Here is an 11,522-nt window from a genome sequence, read left to right on the forward strand (position 1 = left end):
ACGACAGCAAATGCAACAACGTTGTGTTTTTTGCTGTCACTATAGGTGAGGCTTACTCGCGTTTTTCTTTCTCGTGAAACGCATAAGTCTAGGAAGAATGTAAGTTGATCGTAGAAGCTGAGTCGAGAGTGCTCGTTTTCCGACTGAATTCGCTACGGTTGGCATAAATTATGTGTCATTAAACGCTCCCATGAATACACCAAGATCACTACAGCTAGATTCAATCATTTATAAAAAAAGAAAAAGTGATCACTTCCGTCCAGCAAACTTTTATAAGTGTGTAATATGTAAGAGAAAAGAAAATCAGAAGATTATGTAATAGAAATTTTCTCAATAATATTATCAACTTTATATCTAAATAATATATCTCGACTTATTAAAGCATTTTTTTGAAAGTTTTTATTTGTTCATAAGTTTTCTTATGTTCGTTTTAATCTTTCTTATCTCTTAAACGATAATATCTTGCCGAGAAATAAATATAACAAGAATTGTAAAATTAACTAAATAAATAATATTATTCGAATTAAGATTTTCTTAATTTATATGATATGCAAAGATAAATTATAAAATATTATTTTTTTATTTAATTATCGGTTTCTAGTAATCGAATATTCTTAATGATAAAATTAATCTGATCACGGAAATGCGCTGAATGCGATTCCTATACATTTTTATTGACATAATTAAAAGATAGAGAAAATGCATTATTAAATTTAACATAATATTTAAAAATATAAACAACTTCTTAATTTTAATAAAAACATGGCATATCGCTTGCCTTGATTTTCATCCAAAAAAAGAAGACTGACAAGAAATTATATGTGATGAAAAAAGAGGAAAGCCGAGAGAGACGAGAGGACGTAGCTGGAAGGAGGATGTGGAGTTATCAAGCGGTTTTAAACAGGACGTTGCACTAACGTTCGACCGGATGATAGCTAGCTGACATGTGTATATACGCGCCGATATGTGTGTCGGCCGCTTTGTTTAAATTCCTCTGGGTGTTTCAATTAATAATTATGCATACCATACGAACGAATACATATGCATGCATATACGTGCTATATGTATACTTGTCGTAACAATCCTGCGATGACGTACGATTGGCTAATTAAGACTCTTTGTGTATCAAATACCTCATTAAACTACGTTACGGCGTTTTATTCTGTTGTAAAATAAAAAAAAGAAGGAAATGCACGCAAATCGCTTTTTACATTGTTAACAAGAATTGAAGAAAATAATGTGAAGATTTTTTTAAATTTTGAAATAGAAGATTTTCACGTTGTTTTATCGGTTATATTGTATATTGTAGAATAAGCAGAATAATTTACAGATTTTTACTATGAGTATAAATTGTTAAATTTGTACTTTCTACGATTTTACATATATGTATAAACCACGAAGTTTAAATTCAATATATTTACTAGAAAATATAATGCAACTTTCTCTAAAAGAAATGAAGAATAATCCACCTTAATCCGCTATTCTAAAATTAGCGATATTTTTACAGAAAACGTATTACATATCATATTTTATCACACGTATTGTAACTTATGCGAATGTAATGCTCGAGATTATGCAATTTATAGAGATGTGAAGGTTAATTACTACGATACAACTACGAGAATGATATAATACTACAATTAAGTAACCACAATAATTTAATAAGAATAATTTCTAATCGATGTACACGTTAATGTAATTAATATATAAATGTAATTTTTTAAATATTTTTTTATATTTTTATTATTTATTTAAATTTCACATATATTTGTGCTTGTAAACTTAAATATAGTTTCTTTGTCCAGATAATTTGCATCTTTTTTATTTCGACTCATATTTATTTCTTCATATGCATTATATCTTTCTATATGTTATTGCTACATTATTTATATTGTTATAAAAGTGATAAATAAGATATATCAAAATATATCAAAATCTATTTTGCGCCGATAAAGAGATGCAAAATATTTACATCTACTATTCGTTTTAAAATAATATTCATGACATATCTTTACACAGAAATTCTCTTCGAACTAGTTTATTCATTATATGTCGAAGACCGATACGCACCTGGTGCGTATTTCTCGTGTGCGATATCATGCGCAATCGATTTCAATTTAATCTGTATCTAGTTATCGAATATACTAACACTCTGAAAATATTAACGTAGCATGTAAGCGTATGTGCTCCTACGTAACGATACAAAGTAAACTTTGCGTTACAACCGTGCACTCTTGACATGTATGTATACGTCGCGAATCGAATTAGCTTCGCAAAAATTTTGCTTCGTGATGTTTACACGAACAGCGTTTCTGCACATACCAATATACATTCTTGCCATCTCATAAAACCGGATTTGTTGCGACCAACGATGTCATTAAAACTGCATAATTATATCCCTCTGCATATCAGCGATCAAATCTAATTAAATTTTAATAGCGGCAAAAATCTTATGTCGTCTTTTCATGTATTTAACCAAACTCTTAATGTTATTTTGACTCGATGCTAAACTCGACGTTAATTCGAAATATCTTATAAATTTGCATTGTAAAAAAAATAAAACATTATATACTCCTGGATAAAATTAACGCATGATTTTTTTTTCACTTTTTCTTTAAAAGCTGATATTTAAATTTTAACGAAAAATTTTAAAGAAAAAGTGAAAAAAAAATTATGCGTTAATTTTGTCCAGGAGTATATATAAAAGTTGTGTACATGAAAAATTGCGCGCGGGAGCGATCATAGGAGTTATGTATAATAAAAAAATGATTTACATACAGTCTTTAAGGTCTAACTTTATCAACAAGGTTGCTTTAGAATTTTAAAGTCTTTTTTTTATTCATGCAAGCCTTAGAGGCAATCAAGGCTTTTCTTGCTCGTCAAACTCTTTAGGTAAACACACGGTTGAAAAATTTTCTATGTTGCACATGCAAGATTATCATTGCATAATCTATATTACGTCACAGAAAATGGCAAATGTGGCCCTCGAAAATATCGTAAAATATTAATAAAAAGCGATAAGCCAGTTTTGATACAAGTCGTATTTTATTGTATCTCATGTACACTGCTTTTATCAGTCGTTAATATTGAAAGTTTAAAATCTACTTTTTGTTTGGACTTACAAATAATGCGGACAAACAACGCGCATTCTTCACAATCTCCCATGAACTTTTGTGCAAGCTGACGAAGATTACGCCACTCTAATGCGCATTCCAGTTTCTAGTTCGTTAAACGATTGCTTTATGTTCAGGCCGCGAGTCGGGAAAGGATATTCTTTTTCAGCATTTACACCATTACGTCGATTAGATGGAGCAGAAGTAATTTCGTAAATAAAATATGAAAATTGTGCACACGCGCGCATGAAAATGAAAATTGTACACAAGAAAGTCCTCGCGGTTGTAAACGGCAACCGTGCTTTGTGTACACGCGTATTCCTTTGTCCATAATATTATTCAGTATTGCGCTCTCATTAGATAAGGCAGGGATATATCATTTCACAAATGAATATTAAATAACGTAAATCATATCCAGGAGACACTAATCACGATTCTAATTTACCATAACCATGTTTGCGGTCGTCAAAAAAGTTAGAAAATGCTTTTACTACGTTCTTACACATTCTTATCTTACTTCATATTGATTTATTTATTTATAAGCATTTAATGAAAATGAATTTAATGAAAATGTTATAAGCATTTAATGAAATTTTGGTAGAATATAATCGATTAATAATTAGTTGTCAAATTGAATTCAAAATTCAAAATTTAAATTTAAAATAATTGAATCAATGAAAAATCCTTATTATATTATTATACAAAGTATCTACGCCATCGCATATTTTCACGAGTATAAAAGATATAAGACTATGTCAATTTGAAATTAATTACTTAAAAACTTTGAAAATAAAAAATTTTACTACAGTTTATTTTTACCATATTATTTGTAATTAATTCGTCAACAATTTTTGAATTTTTAATTCATTAGTTTGTAAAGAAAAAACATCGTTTCTAGTACTCACTAGTCGCAATAAAATAAAATGCCCTATAATAATCAAATAGAAATAATAATTGCCTATATATTCTAATATTCATATTTGATTAAAAAAATGATTTATCTAGATATTATACTGAAATATCCTACTAAAATGAATATAAATATATTGCTATATTTATTTCTAATTTAACAATCCCAGAGTATACCTTATACCTAAATTTTAAATATGAAATTTATGAGCTTTTTTTCTGTTAAAAACGGAAAAAACAACAGATAATCCTCGACAGTCTTCGAAGATTTAAAACATTTCAATTTCGTATACACAGTAATTCATTATGATATTTAATATGATAATACATCAAGTGCCGATAAAGCGTATTTCTTTTTATTAAAAACAAAAGGAAAAATAATCAACAAGATATCGTAAAGCTATCAGGCTTTAAAGTTGTCGAAATCGATTTCATCATTATTCTGCGAAAATAATCTAGTGGAGACAAGGTTTAAATTCGCAAAAAAATTAAACTTGTCTGAGAAATACTCGTCATACCTCTTTAAAATTGAAAATTAATTTTCTTCTGATGTTACTTCATTACGATAATTAATAAATTTCCTGATGAGAAAAACAGACATTATTAACCAGTACATATATCAAGTTTGCGTGAGACGCGACTATTAAACGCATAACAGTCTCGTTCTAAACATGCATTAAAATCATACAGATTAAACGTTAGAATCTTTGATTATCACCGAGAATAATCGTTACTCGCGTACTTCCGGATTATCTAATACGGGAAAGTAACGACCCTCGGACAAATCGCGCCGATCATGCACCTAATTTCTCTCATTTTCCATTGAATGTCGGACGGCTTCTTCGGTTTCACTTGAGTTCACCGCGAAGGTGCGATGATGCGTTTTACGAGAAGCCTGGAAACGAGCGAACACCTGCATTCGAGCGAGACAGATTTTACGTCCAACATTTTAGAAAGCGCCGCGCGAGATTTCGGAACGATTTCGATTTTACTTTACGTAGATAATCATTTCATATTGCGCTTCGAAAATTAATACAATGCTCATTGATATCTGATCGAATAATCTAATCGAATAATCTCATCTTACTTGACGGCGCTCTCGAGCGTTTTTTTTTTGCGTATTAGTAGTACTCCTTATCAATATAAAAGTCGATATTTTGTCAATTTAACGTAAAATCAAATTGATCTCGTCACGTGAAGAATATGGAACATTTGACAGCATAATATTTTTAAAGCATATACGATAATCTCATTTACATAATCTCATTTGAAATATAATAATTAAAATTTAATTAGAAAAATTATATACAAATTAATGATAAAATATTATTTCCAAGATTTTGATTAGCTGAGCTTTTTTAAATTTTTTAAATTTTGCTATAATTAAATACGAGGAGATATTAATAATAGATTAAATGGATTATGTAGCTATATAATTTACCAGCTGTTATTCTCTCGAACTGGATGATATAATAAACAAGTTTCATTCTGTCGGATCTTTTGCTGATACTTATCCGAATTTATGAGTAAACAGTGTATGTATACAATGAGAAGATTATTTTTGTCATCCCGTCAAAGGAAACCATCGCGATAAAGTCAATAAACTGCATGACTGGAAGCTACTAAATTAACGCGTATCTCAAAATCCTCCCGACAGCGGCAACTAATTCATCTAAACACAATTGTCTAAGTGCGGACAATAGTGTTCAGCTAGGTTTAGGGCACGCGACGACACCGTTACACGTGTTGTACAATGGTTTAACGAGGATTCTCGCAGCTCGTTGGCGCGAGCGAGACGCAAAATCGAGGCCGAATAAGTCACGGAGTATACAGGATGTCACGTGATTTTCTCGCGTTTCCTTTCGACCGTGAACTTTGATTAGCTTCGAGCTTTTCACAACTCTAAACATTTTCATTTAATTCATCTACAAATTAAAATTCTATTCAATTAAAGTTTAATGAGAAATATTATATTTACCTTCTTCTTAATTTATAAAAATTGTCTAAAAAAAATTAATTCTCATACTTATAATTCCAAATTGCTATGGCTTGGACAATTGTTAATTGGTTTGTTAAAAAAATATTTTAACGTCATTGTATAGAGTCCATAGACAGACAGGAGCAGCGGACGTGAGAGACATGTTTGAAGCGTGCGTGTTTGGAATATTTAAAATCAATTGAAATTCCACAGAGAGTTGATACTGTAGGTGCAAACATCTTTGTCGTGAGCGACTCTTTTGTGTCCGTGTATTAAAGAAAGTGAAATAGCCGAATTATCTTACGCATGCGAAAAGAAAGTTGCCGGTACAAGATTTCTATCAAACTGTATCGACCGTTGCATCTTCCTCGGCGGAGATAACAAGCGATTTAACGAATTTGATTTAATGAATATTAGTTCTCCTGTAGAAGAAAAATGTTAAACGAGAGAAAAAACTTGTAAATATATCTCGTTACGGTATTATAAAATTATTCGCGCTGCCAGTTTTTGTTACCTTACGCTAATTTGATTCATGGAAAATATGTTCCATGCGAGATATTTCCTTAATAAAGTATTATTGCCGTATTAATATAATTATAATCATAAATGAATAAAATACCACGTCATAAATGTAATTTTAAAAATCAATTTTTTAAGGTTTAATGTGATCGAGATAACTTATTGTTAAAAATATAATGTTATTTTTCTATCGAAATAAATTTTATTATCATTAAATTGATTGACTGCATGACATGATGTGACATAATGATTTTTCTATATAAATTATTCTTTCTATATAATTTATGTAGAAAGAAAATAGAAACGTATTTTCAATTATTGTTTCTTTTAGTTACCTTTTAGTTATGATTTGTAATATGTAATTTTTATATTCTTTTAAGAAATAAATGTCTGCAGAGAGAAAGTGTAATTATTTGTAAAAATACAAAGATATTAGAGCTTTTATTTTTGCGTGGTTAGTCTTTCAATGAGTGAGATAATTATCTTACGAATATTAATTCAGTAAAAATGAATTATTCATATATCCCGGAAAATCGTAAATAACAAACTTAATATTATATTTCTGATTTGCTCCAACTTATTTATACTAATGAAAACATTGGTTAATTAAGTGTTATTTCCGCATTTACGTATGAAGCGTTCTCTCACCCAACTTCGACAAAAAGAGATATTCCACGCGACTTTATACCAGGAAGAAGAGAGATAAAAATTCACCCGTTATTGTCGTAAATGTCGGCCAAGTCGAAGCGAGTACTCGACACATTCCTTACGTTTTCGGAAAGAATGCAATTAATGACTCACCTTCGGCTTCTCCCGTTTTCTCCTGATGATGAGACCATCATTCTCGATGTAATCCGGCACGTCTTTTCGGTTGCTAAAGTTGAACACCATCGTATTGTTTTGCTGGTTCCATGGCTTCGTATCCCAGAGACCGCCGCCGCCTCCCGCATTCGTCTTCTTCGTCGGCTGTATCTCATCGGCGCTCTTCAGGCTCACTACCACCTTGGTCGGCTGCTCGATACTCTTGACCCGATTGATCAGGTTCTTCTCGAGCTCGCGATTGCTCAGGTTCTGCTGCGGATGCTGCGTCTTCTGCGTCGAGACGAGCGGCCGTATGATGCCGATCTGCTTCTGGGGCAGCGAGAACTCGCTCTTCTGCTGGCATCTTATCGTCTTCGCCTCGTTGTTGCTCTGGGGATACGCCGTCGTCGTAGTCGCGGTCTTGATCAAGCCCAGACTGCAAATGGCGCCGATGGGTTTGCTCTCCGGCACGATCAGCTTCTCCTCGACGTCCTCCTTGTCGTCGAGCTTCTCGGATCCGAGTCTCTCTTGCAATCTGTACGTCGTCTCGGAGGTCATCACCAGGCCGGCAGGTGCATCGGACGGAACGATCGTCTTGTTCCTGGACTCTGTTTTCGCGCAACGATCATCTTCCGATACTCGCTCGTCCGCCGATCTCTGTCCGTTTTGCTTCACACCCGGTAGATAACTTTTATCGGTCACGGACTTGTCGCCAAAGTTGAACTGCATCGTTATGCCGGCTCTGCCGATGTTGTCCAGGGCGATCTTGGAGATGGTTCTCGGCCCGTCGACGATCTCCTCCTCTTCATCGTCGTTGGACGTTAGGCGACTCGATTTTGCGTCTTCTTTTCGTTCCGCTTTGACGGATGATTCTGGACTCTCGACGTTCGTCCTCGAAGGCTCCTCGATCTGCGGGCGAGGAACTTGAAACGATTCCTGTTCTGAGGTCTTGGAAGGTTCCCTGACGGGGCTCGGCAGTGGCGGTTTGTGGAACGGATTCGAGATCTGAATTCGGATCGAGTCTTTGACGGGAGAGGAGGGACTCTGCGAGCCCTGCCTGACGTCCTTGATCGGCGATGGCGGACTCTGCAGTCTGGGTGACGGGATTCTCGGCGAAAGTACCGGGGTGACCGGCGGCGATTTGACAACGATCTCGAGAGCGACCGACTTGGGCATCTGCTTGCACATCTGCGGCGGTTCGGGGCTGTTCGCCGGCGAGAACTTGAACTTGTAACACGAGGGTTCCGGGGACGGCGAGGGCGAATGCGATTTTTCGATCTGCTGGAACTTGCTCACCACCGAGGACACTGATTGCGCGATCGGTTCCGTGATGACGCCATCTATGCGATACTCCTCCTTGCCGTCCTGCGTCTCGATCAACTTCGCTGTCGGTTTGTGTAACATAATCTTCTTCGGGGACCCGAGGCCCCCGGAACCGACGCGAGCGCCGCCATTGACGAAGGGCTTGGGCTGTATCGGCGGTTTCGGCATGAGCTTCTTCTGCGCTTTGAACGTGTCGTTGATGGTCTTGAAAGTGGCAACCTTCGCGGCGACTTCGCCCTTGGGCTTTACCTTCTTCGCGGAGCTTTCGAAGATCCTCATCGTGGTCTTGACTAGATCGGGAGGCGGTCGTTCCGTTTCCGCCAGCACTGGCTTGATTCTCTTGGGCTTGTTGACCGGCTTGGGTCGCTCAAGCTCGCCCAGACGACTTTCAATCTTCACGGACGTGCGATCTACGAGAATAATGTGGTCATTGACCGGCTCCTGGCGCACGCCGTTGGTTGCCGGTCGAGCAACCGGAACAAGCTGCCGCATAATCGGCTCGTCCGTCGTCACGCTGTTGTACCTCATCAAGGTCTCGACGCTCCGCGCCCGCTTCATCGAGTCGTTGCCCCGGGTGGTATTTCGGTACCTGTCGGTCTTGGGGGCGACGACACCGCCGCCGCTCGTCGAACCGGCCTCGCGCTTCGCGTATCTCCTACCGATAGCGGGCTGCTTCTCGTGACTGGACGTCTCGTCGTCGTCGCGGTCCAGCAGGTCCTCGAGACTGGCCGCTCGCCGGAATCGCTGCACCGACGCGCGGCTCTTGGTCGTCTCGCGCAGGGTTAGGTTAAGATACTTGCTCTTGAGCTTGTTCACGATTCCCGGTCCGTACTGCAGTTCCTCGGAGCTATCGCTCTCCGCGTCCTCACCGGACACGTGGCGGCGATCGCTCGTCGGCGGCAACTCCTTCAACGTCCTGATGTTTCCGCCAAGAGCGTCCTTCCCGCGCCCGGTCACAATGGCGCGCTGCGGCGCCTCGTTACCCTCGTTACCCATCCTCGCGATCGCTCTCGCCGGCTTACCGTCCGGCGTCCTCGACGCCGCCTCCTCGTTCTCGTCGCCGGCGTAATCCGAGAATTTCCGCTCGTCCATCGCGAACTTGGTCGGCGCGCCGTTCACAACATCCTCCGCGTCCGAGCAGAGCGACAGGTCCGCCTCGAGACGCATGTTGTACGCGACTGACGCGAAGTCGGCAGCTGTCGCCGCTGCTCCGCCGGCGCCGATGGCGGCGCCACTGGTCGGCGGCCTTCTCGCGGAATACGAGGAGGGGGGGGAGAGCAGCGCGCTACTGGCATTATCACCGATACTACCACCACCACCACCACCACCGCCGGCACCGCAAACCGCGACGGTCGTCCCGGTGTCCTCGCTGCTCGTTGTTGTCAAACGTTGCGCCATCCGGAGCGTGCCGGCGACCGAGCAATGTTCCTGGACGCTTGGCGCGTTCTGCTCCACGACCCCGTCCGACGCTGTCGCGCTCGCCGACGTGCCGATTACCGCGCTACATAATTTCACGCTCGCGCCGCTGTTGGCGAGGACCTTGCTCTGTTGACGACGACGTTGTATCAGGTCGCGTTTCCACTGCGGCACGTTGCTGCTACCGTTCGCCGCCTCGTTGCCGGCGTTCGCGTTGCTGCCGGCGGTAGCCATGTTGGACGCGCGTTGTCGATGGCTCCTCTGTCTCTCTCTCTCTCTCTCTCTTTAGCCTTTTTCTCTCGTCGCTTTCTCTCTTTTCGTTCTCGCCTTTCGCGGCACGACGTGCGTGTTCGCTCGCTCGCGTACGCGCGTACGTACGCACGCACGTAGGTCTCCTTACGCGCGGCTCTTAGTCCTCTTCATAATCCTGTTCGCGATCCCTACCGGCGACGCGAGTTGCACACAATCGCCGAAAAATCGATGACACGCCGAGCATACGGTCAAAGCACGCGCGCGCGCGCGCGCACACCCGAGATTCGATAGGGAAAGAGGTAGGCGGTGACGAGAGTCGAGATTACGTTCTCCGGGTGATATCTACATGCTTCTCGTCGATCTCGGTGTCCTTCGGTCCGACCGCCACGAAGAGATCCTGTTAGCTTTGTGCGAAAATCCACGTATCTCCATCCCCTCCGTCTCGCTTCCACCGAGAGATCTCCGTCGCTCCGAAAGAACGTCCACCTGTCGCGAGCGATTGACGCAAATCGTGAGACACCTGTGCCGCGATAACGAGTCTCCTTCGCACGCGTCGCGCGCACGTCACCGTGACAGCTAATCGTACGGCGGCGTCGACCCGCTGTCGACGTCGCGAGCGCGATAAACACACGCCGTCGCTCTAGCGCGCGACGACTACTGGCATGCTCGCCTCCTGGAGTGCGGCTCTCCGCGAGAGAGCCGGCCCACTCGACGAAATCGAAAGTATCGCGCGCGCGCTCGCGTACACAAAACCCCTCGCCAACGAAAGGCGAACGAAAGCAGCGCCTGTGTTCTCGCGCTACCATCTGCCCCGCGATCCCGCCACCGTCGTTCGCCGAAGATCGCCTCTCTCTCGCGCGCGCAGCAGCCCCTCCCGTCCCTCCTGCGGCGCGCCGGATCGCCCCTTCTCGCTCCCACGAACGTGTCTCGCTCTCTCCCTCTCGCTCTCTCTCTCTCTTCTTCTTTCCCTCTCCCTCTCGCTCTCTCTCTCTTCTTCTTTCCCTCTTCGTCCCTTTCCCCGGTCGCGTTCAACCACTCCGTGACATTACTCTGGCGAACGACGGAGGCGCTCCTATCGAGCACATGACGAGCGGGCAAAAAATCGAAACTTAGGGTTGTCGCGGCGACCAAACACCTCGTGGTTTTAAGGGTTGACTCGTTATACCCTCGTGATAGACGTACAGATTTCGATAATTTAATTATTCCTTCGT

At 40.8% G+C, this 11,522-nt stretch overlaps 1 protein-coding gene across 3 annotated transcripts in view; it reads right to left on the reverse strand.

The window, feature by feature from the left end:
- The window catches only part of Bif (protein phosphatase 1-binding protein bifocal), a 35,791-nt gene extending 24,662 nt beyond the window's left edge, over window positions 1-11,129 (reverse strand). For 2 of the 3 annotated variants that reach the window (XR_014439177.1, XM_083101121.1), the window contains exon 1: window positions 7,321-11,128. Coding sequence is in view for 2 of the 3 variants with exons in the window: in XM_083101121.1 (XP_082957247.1) it covers window positions 7,321-10,293 (2,973 nt within the window). In the remaining variant the exon portion in view is untranslated. Of the gene's footprint in view, window positions 1-7,320 lie in introns of all 3 variants that reach the window. The other variant, XM_083101123.1, reaches the window with a different exon arrangement.
- Window positions 11,130-11,522: the final 393 nt, after the last annotated feature.

The sequence above is a fragment of the Camponotus vicinus genome, unplaced genomic scaffold (assembly GCF_025532165.1).
Source record: "Camponotus vicinus isolate PSW18456_S1 unplaced genomic scaffold, iyCamVici1.0 SCAF_5, whole genome shotgun sequence".
NCBI lineage: Eukaryota > Metazoa > Arthropoda > Insecta > Hymenoptera > Formicidae > Camponotus > Camponotus vicinus.